This window comes from Chiloscyllium plagiosum, chromosome 42 (genome assembly GCF_004010195.1).
Source record: "Chiloscyllium plagiosum isolate BGI_BamShark_2017 chromosome 42, ASM401019v2, whole genome shotgun sequence".
Lineage (NCBI taxonomy): Eukaryota > Metazoa > Chordata > Chondrichthyes > Orectolobiformes > Hemiscylliidae > Chiloscyllium > Chiloscyllium plagiosum.
This window is the reverse complement of record NC_057751.1, coordinates 11,475,716-11,497,807: the sequence shown is the minus strand read 5'-3', so window position 1 is coordinate 11,497,807 and position 22,092 is coordinate 11,475,716. Positions and strand designations below refer to the sequence as shown.

The 22,092-nt window shown below is 44.0% G+C and overlaps 1 protein-coding gene across 5 annotated transcripts in view; it reads right to left on the bottom strand.

Moving 5' to 3' along the window:
• tacc1 (transforming, acidic coiled-coil containing protein 1) overlaps nucleotides 1–22,092 on the bottom strand; it is a 173,176-nt gene that overhangs the window by 75,906 nt on the left and 75,178 nt on the right. For all 5 annotated transcript variants that reach the window (XM_043681466.1, XM_043681465.1, XM_043681462.1 and 2 more), the window contains exon 2: nucleotides 21,912–22,012. Coding sequence is in view for 4 of the 5 variants with exons in the window: in XM_043681465.1 (XP_043537400.1) it covers nucleotides 21,912–22,012 (101 nt within the window). In the remaining variant the exon portion in view is untranslated. The remainder of the gene's footprint in view (nucleotides 1–21,911; nucleotides 22,013–22,092) is intronic.

Below are 22,092 nucleotides of genomic sequence, written 5' to 3'. Positions count from 1 at the left end.
TTGTAACATTATCATGGGTTTCATTTTACAGCATCATGAGATGAAAAGGCTTCTATTTTACAGTAATTAAGACAGAAATAGCACAGCCTTTGTCTATGACTGAGAGCAGGATTTACAGCAGACAGAGAAATGTAACCGCACATAACCAGGAAATTCATTTGGTTTCAGGGTCCTGTGGGCCAAGGCTTGAATGCCACCCCTGAAAATGGGGAAAAGTTAAATATTTGGTGCAACTGAGGATGACGGAGCCATGGGTTTGGAGAACCTTCAGATATCCACAAGGTTATCAACCTGAAATATCAGCTTGCTTATTCTGTCAACTGATGCTGTCTAACCTACTGAATATTTCCAGCACTGTTTGTTCTCTAAACAACAAAATCTGCAAGTGTGATTAGCACTCAAGGAAACAAAACGTATTGTCAACAATTTGTAAACCCAAATTGTTTCCAACTGTTGTGATGCTTAACAAGCACAGAATCTTGTATTTTCTTTTAGTTCACACATAAATCCTCACACCGGTGAGTTTCAATTTTGTCACTATTGTTTCCATGTGTGGAGATCATCACTGATCTGAAGCAGACTTGTGTAAGGAGTTGCATCTTCCAATGGGACAGTTTCTGTTCAGAGAGATGGACAAGACAAGCTTTTTGATTGCCTTTCCATGCTCTTCTGACCCTTTCCCATCTTGGTCTCTTCAATAGTAGCCATTCTTCCCATTTAGAGATGTCATTACGCACCCCTGGGAGCAGGTGGTATTTGAAACCTCCTGGCTCAGAGGCATGGACCATTTCATTGCACATGAGCTATGGCCTTTCGCCCCAAAGCAGTGAAGACAATGACTATCAGCTGCCAGTTTAATCTAGAGGGAACTGGTCATGTGGGACAGGAACCCTGGTCAAAGCTGGAATGTCTACTTTTGTCATGTGTCATTTACCATGTGGCTTGATGATTCAAAATAGGCCTATCAAGGAGAGGGCAAAGTCAAGATGTATCTTCGGGCTGAGACTTCAAAATAATACCATTTATTGTCCAATAATACTAAATACTGGAATACAAGCTAATTGTAGCTAGAGAAGGCCTTGATGTTGTAAAATATACAGCAAGGACTAGTCTAACTGTCCTGTACAGCTGCAACATGACCGCCCAACTCCTGTACTCAATACTCTGACCAATAAAGGAAAGCATACCAAATGCCTTCTTCACGATCCTATCCACCTGCAATTCCACTTTCAAGGAGCTGTGAATCTGCATGCCAAGATCTCTTTGTTCAGCTACACTCCCTCGGACCTTCCCATTAAGTGTATAAGTCCTGCTAAGATTTGCTTTCTTAAAATGGCACCAGCTCCAATGGCCAGCTCTCCCGATGTTTTAAGCTGGCAATGCCATTCGGAAGCTGCTAATGTCAGGTGAAGATTGTCAAATATCCATTTAGGTGTCCAAGGTGTAGTTCACTGAGAAGTGAAATGTACCCTTTCTCCAATAATAGTCAGCATCAAAACAAAAGAGAGACTGGTCACATTTGGAGAGTGCTTTTTGGAAAGTCAGATGGTAGCTGAAGTTACAAAACTGCCCTCAACACAGAACTGATTTTTTTTTAAAACCTGTTCAAAATATAGTTTATTCACAGGAAACATCTATCGCGGGCGCACACACACAAACGCTGCTCAGTTATGTTCAGTAGCATATCAAGGAAACTAAAGCATTGAAAATGTAGCAGATCTGATAAAACTACTTACTGAAAGAAACACCCCAAAATATTATTCTGGTGATAAACATGGAGGTCTTGGTCATGGCAACACTCCCACAGTACAAACAGGACAGAAGGTTACAGCAGCAGTAATCTTTAAAAGCAGTACTGGAGGTAGCAATCATATCACAATCTTGATCAAAGCTTAACAGTGGTTTAAAAAGCTCTTACAAAACATGTATTTTTAACCTTGCATGTTCTCATATTCATAATGTTTAACAGTGCGGCTTATTAGATCATAGAACATTACAGCACAGTACAGGCCCTTCGGCCCTGGACGTTGCGCCGCCCTGTCATACCAATCTGAAGCCCATCTCACCTACACTATTCCATGTACGTTCATGTGCCTGTCCAATGACGACTTAAATGCACTTAAACTTGAGTAATCTACTCCCGTTGCAGGCAAAGCATTCCATACCCTCACTACTCTGAGTAAAGAAACTACCTCTAACATCTGTCTTATACCTATCTCCCCCCACTTTAAAGTTGTGTCCTTTCGTGTTTGCAGTCCCCATACTTGGAGACTCTCCCTGTCCACCCTATCTAACCCTCTGATTATCTTGTATGTCTCTATTAAGTCACCTCTCAACTTTGTCCTCTCTAACGAGAACAGCCTTAAGGCCCTCAGCCTTTCCCTTAAGGCATTCCTTCCATACCAGGCAACATCCTAGTAAATCTCCTCTGCACCCTTTCCAAAGCTTCCACATCCTTCTTATAATGCAGTAACTAGAACTATACACAATACTCCAAGTGTGGCCGTACCAGAGCTTTGTACAGCTGCAGCATAACCTCATCGTTCCGGAACTCAATCCCTCTATTAATAAAGGCCAAAACACTGTATGCCTTCTTAACAACCCTGTCAACCTGGGTGGCAACTTTCAGGGATCCGTGTACCTGGACACCGAGATCTCTCTGCTCATTTACACTACCAAGAATCTTACCATTAGCCCAGTCCTGCTGGACACACTTTCCTCATTCCTGAAGAAGGGCTTATGCCCGAAACGTCGATTCTCCTGCTCCTTGGAGTGGAGTATCACCTCACACTTGTCCACACTAAACTCCAGTTGCCACCTCTCAGCCCAGCTCTGCATCCTATCTATGTCTCTCTGCAACCTACTACATCCTTCGTCACTATCCACAACTCCACCGACCTTAGTGTCATCCGCAAATTTACTAACCCACCGTTCTAAGCCCTCATTTAGGTCTTTTATAGAATGACGAACAGCAGTGGACCCAACACCGACCTTTGCAGTACCCCGCTAGTAACTGGACACCAAGATGAACATGTTCCATCAACTATAACCCTCTGTTTTCTTTCAGCAAGCCAATTACTGATCCAAACTGCTATGTCTCCCACAATCCCATTCCTCCATATTTTGTATAATAGCCCACTGTGGGGAACCTTATTGAACGCCTTGCTGAAATCCATATACACCACATCAAATTGTTTTCTCTCATCTACCTGTTTGGTCACTTTGTCAAAAAACTCAACAAGATTCGTTAGGCACGACCTACCCTTCACAAAACTGCGCTGACTGTCCCTGATCAGATTATTCTTTTCCAGATGGTTGTAAATCCTATCTCTTAGAACCTTTTCCAACACTTTACCAACAACTGAAGTGAGACTCACTGGTCTGTAATTTCTTATAATGCGGTGACCAGAACTGCACACAATACTCCAGCTGCGGCCGTACCAGAGCTTTGTACAGCTGCAGCATAACCTCCTGGTTCTGGAACTCAATCCCTCGGTTAATAAAGGCCATAAAACTGTATGCCTTCTTAACAACCCCATCAATCTGGGTGGCAACTTTCAAGGATCTGTGTACATGGACACGGAGGTCTCTCTGCTCATCTGCACTCCCAAGAATCTTACCATTAGCTCAGTACTTTGCATTCCGATTACTCTGTCCAAAGTGTATCACCTCACACTTGTCCACACTAAACTCCATTTGCCACCTCTCAGCCCAGCTCTGCATCCTGTCCATGTCTCTCTGCAACCTACTACATCCTTCGTCACTATCCACAACTCCACCGACCTTGGTGTCGTCTGCAAATTTATGAACCCACCCTTCTAAGCCCTCATCCAGGTCATTTATAAAAATGACGAACACCAGTGGACCCAACACTGACCCTTGCGGTACGCCACTACTAACTGGACACCAAGATGAACATGTTCCATCAACTACAACCCTCTGTTTTCTTTCAGCAAGCCAATTACTGATCCAAACTGTTATGTCTCCCACAATCCCATTCCTCCGCATTGTTATCTTAATACTCACTGTTTGTCACAAACATATGAATAAGGAGGAGTAGGCCACTCAGCCCTTCAAGCTGCTCCTCGATTAATATTATGGTTGGTTGGGTTGTGGTCTCAACTCCATTTTATAGACAACCTCTTACAAGCTGAGTACCTGTCTCCCTCTACCACAGACATGTTCCATGAAGGTGCTTTGACCATTTTCAGTGCGACATGGTGTGGATATTGTGGCTCAGACACTGGCTCCTAGGACTGCCATGTTTGGATTGGGGAACATGGGATGGGTCTGGGTACTGCTTATGGGCCTGTGATTCTGATCCCTGATCTTGCTGCTGGACACACTTGCTGGAGAAGAATAGTTCCAAGACAGCGATACCCAATTTTCCTCTATGTTCGAACTGATATTTTCCCATGCTGCCGGCTTCTGTTATCCCCCCCCCCCCCCCCTTTCAGGAAAGGGAGGGGAAAAGGGACCTGGTCAAACCCAGCAGTCTGGGCCAAAACTGAACGAAGAAACCAAGACCATCGTCACCACACGTGACAAGTCCAAACCATCAGTGAAATTGGGAGAAAGTGAGGACTGCAGTGTACTGGAAAGTCAGAGTCGAAAAGTGTGGCGCTGGAAAAGCACGGCAGGAGAGTCGACATTTTGGGCATAAGACCTTCATCGGGAATGTGATGAGGACCTTATGCCCGAAACATTGACTCTCCTGCTCCTTGGATGCTGCCTGATCTGCTGTGCTTTTCCAGCGCACACATTTCTCATACGTGAAACTGAATCCAGACCAAGGCATGGCTTAGGGGAACCACTGAATTAAGTTCTCTCATGCAAGGGCACCACCAGTCTATACCCACCAAATGCTACTTAAGCTAACCTGGCAGTGACAAATCCAGTTGCAAAATAAGATACCTTTTTCAAAAAAGGCTTGACACACGAGAACAGTTAACTGAAAGCACTCCTCTCAGCATTTCCTGTTTACATATTCATATATCCTCCAAGTGCGTGCACTCATAGACACATGCAAACACATAGTAAGGAAGCAAAATCTGAAAACTGCACTCATGAGTGAGTGCAACTGGAATCTTTCTGACCAAAGGTCATTGTTATTTTGATGTTCACTCAGCTGGAGTTCACCCTGTGGTTTTACAAATAGCCCATTGGGAAACAGGCATCCTTGTTGGATATATCATAATTATTTCCAAATCCGATGCTCAAGCACAGTTACCATATAATTGGAGTGAAGAGGCACAGACTGGAAATCACTTTGATTCTTTGATGCAGATTCAAATCTACAGCACACTTAGCTTGTCTCTCCAAATTACCACTTGGACTTACTTGTGACCCCTTGCCCTCAAGACAAATTGATCAGCAATCCTGCTACTGTGTCACATTACCCCAGAGACCCTTCACTAAGTCTCTCTGATGGCCAAGGACCTGTCGGTCCAACATTTCAGGCTGGACAATTTGTGCTGCCTCTCACCCACACTTGGCAGTGCTACTCTTCAGCTTGAACAAGGTTGGTTTCAGAAGTCGACTCAGCTTTGCGGATGGAATTACTCAGTGACAGCACATAAAATCTGTGGACAAACCGAGATTCTCAACAACTTGCAGAAATGATGTTTCAAACCTCCGGAGGTTCAGTGAAAGGTTCTGAATGTAATTTTAGGTCACTTCACTACAGTATACAGTTCACACAAAGCTTCATGCTACACAGCTTCTTCATTCTCCCAAGTGGGCTCTCTTTTTAAAAATAGCTACATTGCTGCACTTGGTTTACTTACTGTACTGATGGAGTACTGCGCCATCAGTGATACAGATGAGATATTAAAACCAAAAGGTGATTACTGCACACAAATGAAAGCTGTGAAAGATGATATGGCATTACATTGAGTACTCTCTGCTCCCAACCCAGTGTCCTTTGAATTGTTTAGCCTCAGTCAACATTATGAAAATATATTAGCCCATCATTACCAAAGAGGTATTGTGGGGTCTTGCTGCACACAATTTGGCTGCTAGGTTTCCTTAGTTATAAACAGAAACAACATTTAAAGTACGGAATGGTTGTAAAGCAATGAGATACTATGGGGTTGTAAAGGATTCAGTACAAATGACAGTCCCATCTTCCTGTATCGGCAGCAATGAGCTCCACATTGTTAAAAAAAAATCACATCAACAGGAGATGTGACAGTCGCTGGCACCAGGAAAACCCTGACCACTAAACCACCAGAGAGCAAAAAAGGATACAGTCTACACACTCCTGTTCTCCAGGGAACTGCTGAGCTATTTTCCAGACAGGCCTTTCTGAGACTCTGGTCAACAATGCACAGACTGAACTCAGCACTCAATGGGATCATCCAGCACTTCTCCCTGCATAATAAACAAAGCTTGCTTCACCCGAGAACTAACCTGAACCCACAAAATGCCACAAATTTTCATCTTCCCTCACCAAAGAGGAAACACGACCAGCTCAATCCAGGAGGCAAGCACGCACGTAAATTCATTACAAAGCATCAGACACATCACAACATTACATTTGAATCCAGATGCAAGTGTCTCTGTCTCATACTTACCTGACTAATTGCTAAATGAGATAACCAACAAGCCCACTAGTATGAGAAGGGATAACCACTTCCCCTGCTTCTTGTGGCTATTCTCCTGCTCCCTAACAGTGTTGGAATGGTTATTAATCACTGCCAGCAATCCTGTACAATATGTCGTGTTCTCAGTACGGCCATCCATTTCACAGTGACGAGATGGATGCTCAGGAGGTGAAACCCAGTTCAGGGCTCTCAGTTTAATCTCACATTTTGAGCACCCTGATTGGTTCTCATCACTTGATTCTTTCAGTGAAAGGGGCAGCAGTAATTCACAGCTGCAGGAGTGGAGTCCCAGTGAAAGGTTCACTGCACCATTTTGGAGCAAAGGTTTCTACCCGGACCAGTTGCATGGCAGTAATTCTGACTTGATTTGGTTTGATTTCAATTACTCATTTCTTACAAAGTAGTGCAAAAGCACCGTCTTAAAACCCAGAAAAACAAACCAAACCACAGAATACAAACAGGAGAAAAATGAAAACAAGAAAAAGTGTTCAACTTTTGCTCTTTTCCCTGGAGCATTGGAGGCTGAGGGGTGACCTTATAGAGTTTTATAAAATCATGAGGGGTATGGATCGGATAAATACACAAGGTGTTTTTTCCCTGGAGTAGGGGAGTACAAGACTAGAGGGCATAAGTTGAGGGTGAAAAGGGAAAGATATACAGAGGAACCTCAATTATCCGAACGAGACGGGTGGGCGCTATTTCGTTGGGACAATTGATTCAGTGCTTCTCCCCTGGGGTTTGGAGTTTTGTGAAGTTTCCTTTTCCCTCGCTCTACCTGCCTTGCCCCCTCTCTCTGTCTCAGGGTTTATTTCTGAGCAGACACACACTTGTGTGTAAGGGACCTGCAGCATTGCTGAAGCTTCCAGCGTTTCCCCATTCAGTTCAATTGGGTTGACACAGCGAACACTTGCAAAGTCCGCCCCCTGTTCAGAAGAATAGGCAGCAGCACACCACGTGCGACACCCCCCAACCCTGTCCAACTGCGCTCCATCTGCCCCACCCACCATCCTCCCACCAGCCCACCTCCCTGTCTGCCCCCACTTGCACTCCACCCCTCCCTCCCATCTCCCGGGCAGCCAACTGGACACCAACAGGAAGAGTGCTGCTGCCTTTGGGGGAGAGGAGTCTCCAAATAGCGCGCAGACGCAGACACACACACACACACACACACCCCATAACAAGTTCCATCTTTGTCCTGAATAGGACAATGTTGGCAAGATTATCTGGGGAAGGGGGGGTGGGGCATTCAGGAGTACACCCTTGTGCAGAACTCCAGGGAAAGTATGGGGAGAAAGAGAGAGGGCTGGCGGCCAGTCATTTGGAGAACGTGCCTGGGTTCCCACTGATGTCCAGGACTGTTCTCACCAGCATTTCAGTAAGCCGGATTCATTTTTAATCATTGTAAACAAAAGGTACGATCAGTGTTGGAAACACCTCTTTGATATAATGTTTCTATCAGGAGCTTGAGATCTCCTTCGGATAATCTGAAATTCAGATAACGGATATTCAGACAATGGAGGTTCCTCTGTAAAAGGGAGCGAAGGGGCAACTTCTGCACGCAGAGGGTGGGACGGGTATAGAATGAGCTGCCAGAAGTGGTGGTGGAGGCTGGTACAATGACAATATTTAAAAGTCAACTGGACGTGTACATTCATAGGAAGGGTTTAGAGGGATATGGGCCATGTGCTGGCAAATGGGACTAGATTAGGTTGGGATATCTGGATGGCATGGACAAGTTGGATCGAAGGATCTGTTTCCGTGCTTCACATCTCTATGACTTTACAGTCCTTCTTGTTAAGTGGTCCACCATGGGCTGGTGGGCTGGCACAAGTCTCCATCAAAATGCCATGGATGCTGGCGCCATCTCACCTCCAGCGACAAGCATGCCACTGAGTTTTTGCTGAAACCCACCAACACAGCTGTTGCTGATGCTGCCAGTCTCATAGTGGGCCTAGACTCGCTTCCCCCACAACAGCCATGAGGCAGTGTGGGGATTGCCTCAAAGATACCAAAGCAGATGGGAACCCAAACATGCCTCTGACACCACTGAGTCCATGCTGCTGGGCTCCCTCACCGTCACTGGTGCTGTCACCATGCTCTTCAACAAGAGGTAAATGAAGAAACAGAAAAAAAAGAGAGAAAAGATAGAAAAGAAGCAAAATGAAAAGCAGATGGAGTGGAGGAACGCCTGGGCTCAGACGCCCTACACATCCACCATCTTACCACAACTCTAGAACAGAGTCACAATACAGCAGACATACAATCAGCCTCGCCACTCAATCTTTTACTATACTGCTCATTACAGACAAATATAGCTTAGAAGGTCAAATAATGGCCAATTAAATCTTCCATAAATAACACTGACAAGAATTGTCACTCCTTGCTAAAATCATTAAATTACAAGACACAAGACCGGTGTTACCACAGCAAGCTGCAGCTGGAATTTAATGGAAAATTATTATTTTCTGTTGAATTGCAGCTGCTATTTTCTTTTTTAATAATCAACTTCCCCTTCACCCACACACCCTCTGGCTCCCTCTCTGCTCCATCACCAATACCCTGTATTCCTCTCTTGCTGACACCACCCCATCATCCGCACACTGGTTACTCCCTCTCTCAAACACCCTGTACCTCTCCAACCCATCACTGACACACTCGCTTCCCTCATACATATATACTGTACCCGCTCCCTCCCCAAAGTCCGAGACATTACTTTCTCTCCCTTACTTTTCTATACCCTCTTCCCCCATGTCTTCTCTCTCCCAGTTCCTGAAGAAGGGCTCATGCCCGAAACATCGATTCTCCTGCTCCTTGGATGCTGCCTAACCTGCTGCGCTTTTCCAGCAACACATTTTCAGCTTCTCTCTCCCAGTACCCAGTGCCAAAACTCCAACCCCCACCGCCCGATAAAGTGTCGATCATGATTCCTTCAAAACAGGGAACATGCATTCTGACCTCCCTTTGTGCCAAACGTAAATCAATGTTTCTTCCACTTCACCATAGGTACAACCAACTGTATGATCCAATTGGCCTTCAAACAGATCAAATTCACTCAACCAGAATCGTGGTCTCCGTCCTCTTCCTGTACCTGCTGCTGTGTTTCACCCACCCTACCCTTCCCTCTGCTACGGATTGTTGAGCAAGAGCCCAGGATGACCAACGACTGTGGGTTTCAGACAAATCAGAATTGACACTCAAAGTCCAAGGATTAATTAATTCCAGTGAGGAGCAATATGAGGTTTTTTAATGAATTCATTCACCGTTGCAAGGTGATTTAGGTCCTATTAGATGACAAAAGTTGCAATTTGCAGCTCTGTATCAACTGGAAATGAAGTGTACAATACAGAAATCATGATTAAAAGCTCTTGCTGAACTATTCATCATAAATATTAAAATTGTGCCATTAGATTCTAGTCAGCAGCTCATGAAATAAACATCTGATCAGAGAGGTCTTGATCTTTTACTGGAGATTTATAAAATATAAACACCAGGATTATCTTCAGCATTTTTATTGTCAAAAGATAAGAAAATAGATGAGCTCAATTACAGAAATTACAACTGAATCATGTGTCGTTCAATGCACCTGAGCAGACAGCATGACAGCAGGCATTGTTTACTGGAACGTCATTCATTCCTGGTGGTTGTGTTTTTTCCCTCATTTCTTTGACCTGTCATTTCCTGATCAAGATATTTCCTCATGTCGTTTGACATGGGGTTGCGCAGTGCTGCGAACCAAAATGGAATCAATGTGTGTGGCACTTGTCACTGTGCAGTGGGACACAGGACCACAATGGCCCTCTACAGGACAGTGAGATGCCATACAGGGTAACAGGGGGCTGAATCTGTGGGTCACCGTGCAATGAAACACCACACTGAAATGTCAGGAACGCAGTGGAGTGTTTTGATTTGCAATGTGTCATCTTATTCTGAATAAATCTCACTCTGACACGGGTGTGCAGAAAAGCTGCAATTCTTCTTGAAGATGGAAATTCTTTGCAACAGCCCAGATTGCGAGTACTGCACCTGATTTGTGTGGCAAAGTGTGCAATGAGACAGGCGGCATTACAAAACCGAAGGTTCACTGTGGGTTTTCCAACAAACGATTGGATAGGAGTTTGAGGAAGCCATGGATTTATCCATCGTGCCTCCTTCGATGAATGAACCCCTGTAACATGGCTTCCCACGTTACAAATAATTGTCCAGTGGCTTTTTTGACCCTCTTCCTTCAAATCCATAAATGCTGTTTGACACAAATGAACTTAATTCTCCATGCCTCCATCACCAGTAAACCAGCCATGATTTCCATCTGATTAACTTAGATGCAAAGCCCACTAAGGGTGATGCAAATCAAAGGTGAGGGAGAGGGGAGGGAGGGAGAGAAGAAAGGGACAAAATCAAAATACAGTTCAAAGGGGAGATAAAATACTCTACCCCTGCGGTGCCCAACTCTCTCTGAAGACATCAAGAGCACTTGAGGACGCAACATTCTCCCTCTCCAAATGAAACCTAGACCCAACCGTAGCTGTGCAAGAGAGGCAGATATTTGGCAGCCTTGACCACATCCCTGCTGCCACAATTGCCTGGACCTGTTCATGACCAACTTGCCCAGCATCCTACTAACTCACTAAAAACTTCTACAATGCCCAGTCGTCATTTGGTTAACTTCAAACAATATATGCGAGCAGCACTGGATCTGGAACAGGATGAGGCTCATCAACCTCTTGGAACTGTTGCGCCATGCAATGAGATCGTGGCTGATCTGTCATCTGACTCCATATACCTGCCTTTGGCCCACATCCTTAATATCTTTGCTTAACAAACGTGTATCTATCTCAAGTCATAGAGTTATACAGCATGGAAACAGACCCTTCAGTTTGCCGGCCATAATCCCAAACTCTAAACTAATCCCACGTGCAAAATTATGTAACAAAAGCAAGGACGTGAAATTAAGCTTGGCTACTGGGAAGAGAAACTACAGATACAGTGGACTGAATGGCCAACGTCTGTGCTGTAGCCTGGCCCATATCATCTCTTCTCCGCCCCCCCCCCCCACCCCCGCCAAATCTTTCTTATTCATGTACTTCTCTAAATGTCTTTTAAACACTAACTGCACCTGCATCCACCACTTCGTTGGGAAGTTCAGCATAGACACGGACCACTCCCTATGTCAAACATTTGCCCCTCATGTCTTATTTTTTTTTATATTCTCTTGCCTTTCACCTTAAAAATGTGTCTTGCCTTGAAATGCCCCACCCTCGGGAACAGACACAATTCACCCTTTCGTGATTGCAGTGAATACATTTGAACAACCAACTTGTGCTCTCCAGTGAAGAATCTGGGATGAATATACTCATTTTCTTGTAATGGGGGTTGTGTTTCTTGTTTGGTCACATGCGGCCCTACATAGCCCATTGATCATTTGCTGAAATGCTGTCCCATCCTCTGGCATCAGAATAGTGCCAAGTAGATCATAGCATCTCGAAATGAAACACTCCACAACTAGTGGTGCTCAGCAACTGTAGATCCCTACCTCAGAAATCCACATATTGAACTGCACTAAAACCCATCAACAAACTGATTAACAAAGCATGTGTGAAACAAAATAAACATCTCAGATGCATCCAAAATAGGTGCTTAGAGATTATCTGCTTGTTTAAGGTGTCCATCAAGAGTAGAATGATGATCAAGCTGTAAACCTAAAATGACAGGAAAAGACATGTTTTTTGCCAGTCAACTGTTTCTGTAATTTCTCTTTCCAAATGCCATGCTTAGTTCTAGGTCCCTGCTTTTTTCCCCCCCATACTCTTGCATGTGGCTCATCTTCAAATAACTGCCCAACTCCTTTGAAATTCTTCAGGAAAAACTGATTCCATGAACAATGCTTCACATTTCAAACTTCACGTGGGGAAAAAAAAATCTAAGTCCAGATTCTTGTCCAATAATTTTAAATCCAGGACCTCTGGATCACCTTTCACTCTTTCCCATTTGCCAGTAAATAATTCAAATGGTTGGATCACTGAAGTTCCACATTCAGAGTCACAAACTGGCTAACGTCTCCTGCTGCACCTTTTCTAAAATCCTGACATCTTAATTATAATGCGGTGACCACAAATGCTAAGCTGAGGCCCAACAAGTGACTTAAACATTTCAGGAATCATGTCTTGCCTGCTGTATTTAGTTTCACGATTCATGAACCCAAGAAACCCAAACTATGGCCACCTCATCAATTTGCCCTGCCACCTTTCAGCACTTGCGCGAACATTCGGGTCTCTCTATTGATGTATAGTTCTGAATTTTGAACCATTTACTTGTGTGGAGAAGTACTTATTTACAAAACTATGATCTGTGAATCACAATGAAATGCATCCACTCTGTAACAAACAGTTCATTCCAACAGAAGGAGGATGACACATGACTTTCTGCCACCCCCACAAAAACCAGACAAAATGTTTTATGTCCCTTGAAGTAGTTCGCACCAGCCCATAACAAACATTTTGTTCCTCATGAGAGTTCATGGTGCGTTCCGGTGGATCAACTATTTTTATCCATACTTTGAACATGGGTTATGGCAAGAAAATTATAGCATTGTGTTGTGGTTTAGACTTCCACCCGGCTGACCTTTGTCACAATCCCAGTAAATTGCTGCATCCTGTATAACATCTTTGTTTGGCGCACGGGGTCAATTAACCTCTTCACTACCATCTGCAATTGGTTCTGCTTCTGCCCTCTAACAGCCAGCTCCTTGCCAGCTACAGTTTGGTATAAATTGCCACTGTTCGCTTCACTTTTAAGTACCGAGCGTCAGGAAATTTCAGAGGCAATGCTGGTTAAATCCTATGTTCATACTGACACCCATCCTGTTCCTGACATTGCCAAAAATTCTGGGGACCCCCGAGTTAATTTTTTTTCCAACATTTATTCCCCTTCCTCAGCTCTCAAACTAGCTTGCGAGTCATCAGTTCCACGACAATACCACATCCCACTATGCCAGCTTTCTCACGACAGGTCAGCAACTAAACTCAGGAATCCTCTGTGAGTCAGCCTTAACTAACCAGAACCACATGCAAAACCCAAACGTATTTCAAAATAGAAGCAAAAATTTTACATCAAAAGGTACACCCATCATAAATACTCTCCCAAAGGCTAGTAATCGGATATACCTTAAGGACATGCACTTTTCAGAGTACATTTTTAAAAAGGGGACTAACTGATGGTAATGCCATGGGCGGCATGATGACTCAGTGGTTAGCACTGCTGCCTCACAGTTTCAGAGACCTGGGTTCAATTCCCACCTCAGGCAACTGTCTGTGTGGAGTTTGCACATTCTCCCAGTGTTCTGCATGGGTTTCCTCTGGGTGCTCCGGTTTCCTCCCACAGTTCAAAAAATGTGCAGGTTAGGTGAACTGGCCATGCTAAATTGCCCGTAGTGTTAGGTGAAGGGGTAAATGTAGGGGAATGGGTCTGGTGGGGAATGGGTCTGGGTGGGTTGCCCTTTGAAGGGTCGGTGTGGACTTGTTGGGTCGAAGGGCCTGTTTCCACACTGTAAGTAATCGAATCTAATTGTAGGAATCTGCGTTTGCTATTTGTAACATAAGAGGATGATGTTTGGGACTGTAATTGGCCTGATTTTACCCTCATTTGCATGCATCCATGCTCAATCACAGACGTAAGACATTCTGCATTCACTACACACACACACACTTTCTCACACTCACAACCCCCACCCCAGACAGACAGACACACACACACAGACAAAGACCCACATGCACACATATATTTTGTGGGGTGAATTTGTACTTGCAGAGTTACATTGTACTTTGGTCAAAAACTGCATGCATTCATGTAGAACTCGGAGGTCAAAAACTGCATGAATTTATTTAATACTCTGTTATCTCACTTTTTAAAATTAGAATCAATCTAAACATCATGGCATAGACAGAGAACACAGGGGGCCAACGCCTTCAATTTATTGTCTTGCTATCACCATTGTTAACAGCTAACCCGAGAGTGCAACTTTAAAAAAAGGTTTTGTGATTTACATATGAAAGAAGTGAAACTATCACTGTATTCTAACAGATGAAAGGCTTAACAGACAATCAATTTTTCAATGTATAATTTCAGTTACATCACACTGTAAATTTTTGCTATAAATTCGGTGTTAGGACTGAGCCCTCCACAATCACCTGATGAAGGAGCGACGCTCCGAAAGCTAGTGTGCTTCCAATTAAACCTGTTGGACTATAACCTGGTGTTGTGTGATTTTTAACTTTGTACACCCCAGTCCAACACTGGCATCTCTAAATTATGCTCAATCAGCAGCATTGTCAGGGCAGTGTGATAACAAGGTCTTAGGAAATGGCAGAGAATAAGTGGAAAACAATGGCCCACCTCCATAACCTTGGTCTCTGTGACAGGAAACATGGGGCAGGTTGAATCTGTATCCCTGTGACCCCACCCACCCATAGGTTAATTTTTGAAATTGTGAGCTGATATTTAGATTCTTCCATTTACTGTGGTGCCACAAGACACTCCAGAATCATCTTTTGTGGTATCACCACAAAAAGCAAGCACCAGTGAGTCACATTTTCTGTTACATCCCAAAGCAGATGATCCGAAACAAAGCTCTCTTCCAAACAAAATCAGAAATTGCTGCTGGGGAAACAAAAACTCAGCAGGACTGGCAGCATCATTGCAGAAGGAAAGCAGAGTTAACGCTTCAGATTCAGTGATTCTTCTTCAAAACTCTCTTCCTACAGCAGCATGATCACAAGCTAAAGATTTTTCACTCCTTTACGGCCTTGGATTTCTTTTCATTTCTGCAATTAAAACAGCACCAAATTGAGGTGACTTACACACACTGGGCAGTGGTGGGAAGGCAGCACGGGGGCCTCTTCGGAGGGTCGGTGTGGACTTGTTGGGCCAAAGGGCCTGTTTCCACACTGTAGGGAATCTAATCTAAGAAAAAAAACCTCATAGTATTTTCATAAACATAAGTGACAAGAAATTGTGACAGAATTTAAATTCCAAATGCAAAGAAGTGGAGCAGTTGGAACACTTCCTTCTCCTCCTTTTACAAACTAAGCATTTTTTGCAAGAGGTGAGTGTGCCCCTTTCATTACACAGATTATCAGCCAACAATCTGCAATAGGCATTGGGACTGTGAGGAGAAACAACATTCCAAAAACAGCTGGCTTTGTGTTCAATAAAACAGGAATAAGAGGCACAAGGGAAACAAGTGCACTCAAATACACAAGTCTCGGGAACCGAGGATTTATCCTGCAACATTCTCACTTGGAATGTGACAAACTAACAACTCCAGGTTCCTCGCTCTCCATTTGTATGCACTTGTCCAGAACTGGGGAAAAGCTCACACAAAAGCAAAGCCTATGTTTTCCTTTCATGATGAAGGATTGACATTGAAGGAAGTCCAATATTTTTGAAAAAAATAGGCATACTATTGAAGCATTTGCACTTGCACTCACAAAGGCTTTAGATTTGGGAACAAAACCCCCCAGAGCAGGTGGTCATGTCACCGGACAAGTAATCCAGAGGTTATTCTGGGGACAGGGTGGAAAGTGGGTTTAGCTTTTTTAAAATTTAAAACAATCTAGAATTATAAGTCAGTGTGTTAACAATGAGGATCAGGAATTAAACTACCATCAAATGTCAGAAAAGACTCACCTGGTTCACTGTACCTTTTTGTTCATTTGTGGGATGTGAGAGACACTGGCTGGCTGGGTCAGCATTTATTGCCAGTCTGTAAGTGCCCACGAGTTACCTTCTTGAACCCACAAAACCATTCAGGAGGGAATTACAGGATGTTGACCCGCTGACAGTGAAGGAACAGCTACATATTTCCAAGTCAGGATAGCGAGTGACTTGGAGGGGAACTTCAGTACTATTTGCCGGAATGTTGTGAGGGCCATTCACGACTGGACGTGGCAGGACTGCAGAGCTTCAATCTTATCTGTCGGCTGTGGAATCACTTGGCTCTGTCTATCACTTGCTACTGATGCTGTCTGGAAGGAAAGTGGCCATTCTCATCTATTCTGACCTCCATATAACTCCAGCCCCACAGCAACTGTCCTGTTAAATGTCCTAGCAAGCCACTCAGCTTAAGGGCAATTAGGGATTGGGCAACAAATGCTGACATTACAAGTGATGTCCAGATATCATTAAAATAATATTGAAACAATAGGGTGACACATTGACGCACTGCTGCCTCACAGCATTAGGGACCAGAATTTGATTGCAGCCTTGGGCAATTTGTCCATGCAGAGTTTGCATGTTCTTCCTGTGTCTGCATAGGTTTCCTCCCACAGTCCAAAGACGGGCAGAAGCAAAAACAGAAATTGCTGGAAAAGCTCAGCAGGTCTGGCAGCATCCGTGAAGAGAAACGAGACTTAACAATTCGGATCTGGAGACCCTTCCTCACTTATCCCGAAATGTTAACTCTGATTTCTCTTCACACATGCTGCCAAGATCTGCTGATCTTTTTCAACAATTTGTGTTTTTGTTTCTGATTTCCGGCATCCGCAGCTGTTTGTTTTATTTTTAACCAAAGACATACAGTTTAGATGGATTGGTCTGATTCTATCCACAGATGTAAAGATTCGTGTGTTGGCCATGGTAAAGAGCCCATGAAAGGGTTATGAGAATAGGTTGGGCAGGTGGGTCTGGATGTGATGCGCTTTGCAGGGTTGGTGAAGATTCGAGGGGCTGAATGGTCTCCTTCGGCACTGGAGGGATTCTCTGATCCTCGTCTCCTCCTGTATTTTCCATCACACCAGCTCAACCAGATGGGATTTGCTGGCCCATCCTAAAGCTGAACAATAAAATTGAGCAGGTGTCCACATGAGCACTGGTGTCATCAGTGTTGGCAGTAAATGTCAGCAATGGATGTCAGGGAACACGCACCTGACAATGTGCTAACTCACTGCTCAATGACAAGCAATGACCAGGAAGGACTAGATAGAGGCTGCAGTCCCTCATCAGACAACCACAAACACCACACCACCCCCTCAAATAGCATTAGTTAACTAACAAAGCAAGGTATTCACTGGATCAGATTCACATCCCAGAGTGTTACTTTCCACGTCGGCAGATGATCAAGTGGGAGGTATAATTCAAAGATATGAATCCAATCGATGGTCACATTGGCCAGATTTAGGTGATTATCTCTCTGCACCCACAAAACTTGTCCTCAACTCCTCCATGCTCCCTCCAGGGATCTGATATCTGAATCTTGCTCAGGTTGTGTCTGTTTCACTATCTACTTCAGCCTAAATAAGATTGTAAAAATAAAGCAACTGCTTGACCCACTTCCAGCAAACATTAAAATTTATCTCTGAGCACATGATATTCTGCACTGAATATAAAGATGCGTGAATGTACAGCATAGCAGCTGCCAGTAGAATTCTGAGCTAAACATCAATTTAAAGTCATACTTGTTCCTAAATCACAACATTCAGAGTTCAAGTCCAACTCCACAGATCCGATTAAATCGGAGCCTTCAGTGCACTGCTGTGAAAGTGCTGCACATCCAAACTGCCACCTTTCAGTCGAGGTATTAGACCAGGGTCCCTTCATGAGGATTCAAAGGACATGGATATAGAGTTCATGGTACAGGTCATTCTGCTATAATGCGCGCTATGTCATTGCGAATTGGCTGCAATGCAATTGACAAATTGTAGACATTGTTTGGATAACACAAACTTTTTACTGAAGGAGTATAGCGATTTTCTATTAGCGATCTTCCACAGCGTGAGTTTCTATAGCAGTTTTCCATAGTGCAATTTCCTATAGCACAAGGTTGCATAGAAACACAACTGTCATGTTATAGCAGAACGACATATCAGTGTCTTTTCTCTACGATGGGGAATTTCAACACTGTGATACATTTTTTAAGGTTAGAGGAGAGATATTTAAAAATGACATGAGTGGCATTTTTTTTAAACACACAGAGGGTGGTTGACATGTGGAATGAAATACCTGAGGAACTGGTGGCTGTGGGTTCAGTTATAATGTTTAAAAGACATTTGGATAAGTACATAAATAAGAAATGTTTGGAGGGATATGGACCAGGAACAGACACGTGGGACTAGTTTAGATTGGGAACATGGTTTGCATGGATTGGCTGGACCAAAGCGTCTGTTTCTACGGTATATGACTCTCTGATAGAACTCAGGTCTGATCCAATATTTATCCCCAGCTCCATAATGCCATTCAGACAAGTTGCCAGAGCCTTGTACACGGTTCTGGAGTTTGATTTGAGACTGTAGACAGCCTGTCTGGACTATCTATGATAGGGCTGAAATTAGGAATTTGATTCAGTAAAGCAGCCATTAAGAAACAGGCATTTTAATATGAACGGAGGTCATCAAGCCCAATCTACTAGGCATCCCTTTAAATCATAAAGCCTCTTAAATCCTATTAACCCAAAAGGATTTAGCCATTCAAAACATCAAAATTACCAATGGCTAATGCCCCAGGAGCATTATTCATTTCAAAATAACAGCAGAACAAGTAGGAGTTGCCATTTGGCCTCACAATTCACTTGAACTGAGCTTCGCTGCACTATCCCCACATCACAATTCTTCTCCTACCCCAAAATCCATCAATCAGAGCTTAACTAGTTAGCATCCACAAACCTCCTGGAGTACAAAATTCCAAATATTCACTATGCCCAGAGTGAAAAAATTCTGCACCTCAGTTCACGTCCAGCTGTCGAGGCGCCCTGGTCAGAGATACAGTTCACTCCAGCATTTTGTACGTCAGACTAGCCCCATAACAATCTTTGCCTTTCATGCTTTTTAATTGCAGTGGATGTGTATCGTTACTCATCATCTCTGCTCACAGGACAATTCCCTTATCTCCAAAAACATTCCAGTCAACATTGCCCACACTGCATGGAAGGCAACTGCGTCCATCCTGAGGCAAGGCTGGACACAGAACTTGAGTGACAGTCTCATTAAGGTGCTGTACATTGGCAGTAAGGCTTCTTTACTCTACTTACCTTTTGTAATAAAGGCCAATATGTGGTGGAGGCTGGTACAGTTACAACTTTTAAAAGGCATCTGGATAGATTTAGAGGGATATGGGCCAAGTGGGGCCAAGTGCTGGCAAATGGGACTGGATTAATTTAGAATATCTGGTCGGCATGGACGGATTGGACTGAAAGGTCTGATCCATGCTGTACATCTCTATAATTCTATGTCATTACCTCCCAACTTGTTTGCTCCAGCTCAAAGCGAGAACCCAGGTTTCTCTTAAGATCAACATTTCCCAGTGACTCACCGTTTAAAAATATTCCACTTTTTGAAAACTGGTCATTGCAATACGTTGTGAAAACATCGCCCCTGTTCTTGCTCACTTTGTTGTGATGTTAACATCCTATTTGCATCATCTTCACAGTTTAGTTTCCCACCTAACTTGAGACAACCAACAAACATGAACAACCCTTCACCCCTCATCCAGATCATCCATCTTACTAACTCAAACGCAGGGTCCGAACACTGAACCTTGTGGTAAATCAGTCCAATGCCCTGAAAAATACTCTTAACAATGATTTTCTGTTTTCTCTTGATGTATCAGTCTGTGACAATACATGAGCTCAACCCAAGACTTGGTGAACACCTTCTATGACACCTCAACAAAGAGTCATAGAGTCATTGAGATGTACAGCATGTAAACAGACCCTTCGGTCCAATCTATCCATGCTGACCAGATATCCCAACCCAATCTAGTCCCACCTGCCAGCACGTGGCTCCAAACCCTTCCTATTCATATACCCATCCAGATGCCTTTTAAATATTGTATTTGTACCAGCCTCCACCACTTCCTCTGGCAGCTCATTCCATACACACACCAGCCTGAAAAGTTTGCCTCTTAAGTCTCTTTTACATCTTCTTCCTCTCATCCAAAACCTATGCCCTCTAGTTCTGGACTCCCTCACCCCCAGCCTCTGGCAGTCCAGGGAAAACAGCCCCAGCCAATTCAACCTCTCCATAGCTCAAATCCTCCAACCCTGGCAACATCCTTATAAATCTTTTTTTGAACCCTTTCAAGATTCACAATATGTTTCCGATAGGAAGGAGACCAGAATTGCACGCAATAATCCAACAGTGGCTCAACCAATGTCCTGTCCAGCCGCAACATGACCTCCCAACTCCTGTACTCAATACTCTGACCAATAAAGGAAAGCATAGCAAATGCCTTCTTCACTATCCTATCTACCTGTGACTCCACTTTCAAGGAGCTATGAACTTGCACTCCAAGGTCTCTTTGTTCAGCAACATTCCCTGGGACCTTACCATTAAGTGTATAAGTCTTGCTCTGATTTGCTTTCCCAAAATGCAGCACCTCCCGTTTATCTGAATTAAACTCCATCTGCCACTCCTCATCCCATTGGCCCATCTGATCAAGACCCTGTTGTAATCTGAGGTAACCCTCTTCGCTGTCCACTACACCTCCAATGTTGGGGTCATCTGCAAACTTACTAACTGTACCTCTTATGCTCACATCCACATTGGTGAAAATCGGAAATATTTCCAAACAATTGTCTAAACTTTTATCAGGATCTTGATATTGGAGATGAATGACCATTCCTGTAAAATCACACTGTGCAGCAATCAAAAGCAATTATTTGTGATGCTGAGAGTGGTGAGGGAAAGTATGCAAAATCCTAACGCAGGTATTTTAAGCTGTCATAATGCAACCAACTACCTGCAGCGTGAAAGCTCAAGGTTCCCTTTCATTCACAGTTGGAAAACGGAATTTTGTGCAACTTTCTGAAAATATTCCCAGAATTTTTTCAGTAAATCCTGAGCACTGAGATAAATCTTCAGTGTACACCCTTGCTGCAAATGCACTCACTAGTAATCTCCACTAAATAAACGCTGGCAGGCTGGAACAATTTTTTTAAAAAAAGATCCAAGGCATTTGCATCTCTGCTGAAAAATAATGGCTTCGGGGGTTGGCGTGGCTGCGAGGGGGTTAGGGATCAAGCAAGGTTGTGAAGATTTCTGTTGTGTAACAAGGAAGAGAGGAATTAACACAGTTTCCCCCATTCGATACTGCACGTTGGACTCAGCGCATTGCTCTCAAAAACGGTTAAACCTGCAAGCACAGTCCGGCCAACTGCAGCTGGCACACTGTCAAGTTCTACGACAATAACATGTACTGCTGCCTCTTCCTCACCACCTCTCTCTCTCTCTCTCTCTCTCCCCCCCCCCCCCCCCCGCAACCTTGCCTCCGAGCACCAGAAATAGCACAGGAGAAAAGCTTTTTCTGGCTGAGTCTCCTTACCTGCCTGGTGTGTCGCTGGCTTTCCTTCCTCACCTATCTCCGGCTGGTCTCGGACAGGTGTCTCACCCTCCGGCGTCTCGAAATTCGCTTCGGAGTCCGAACTGTGAGGAGACACAGAGGGGGGAGGAAAATGAGCACTGGGGAGGGGTGAGGGAAATCGACTGTCATCGATTCCCTCTGA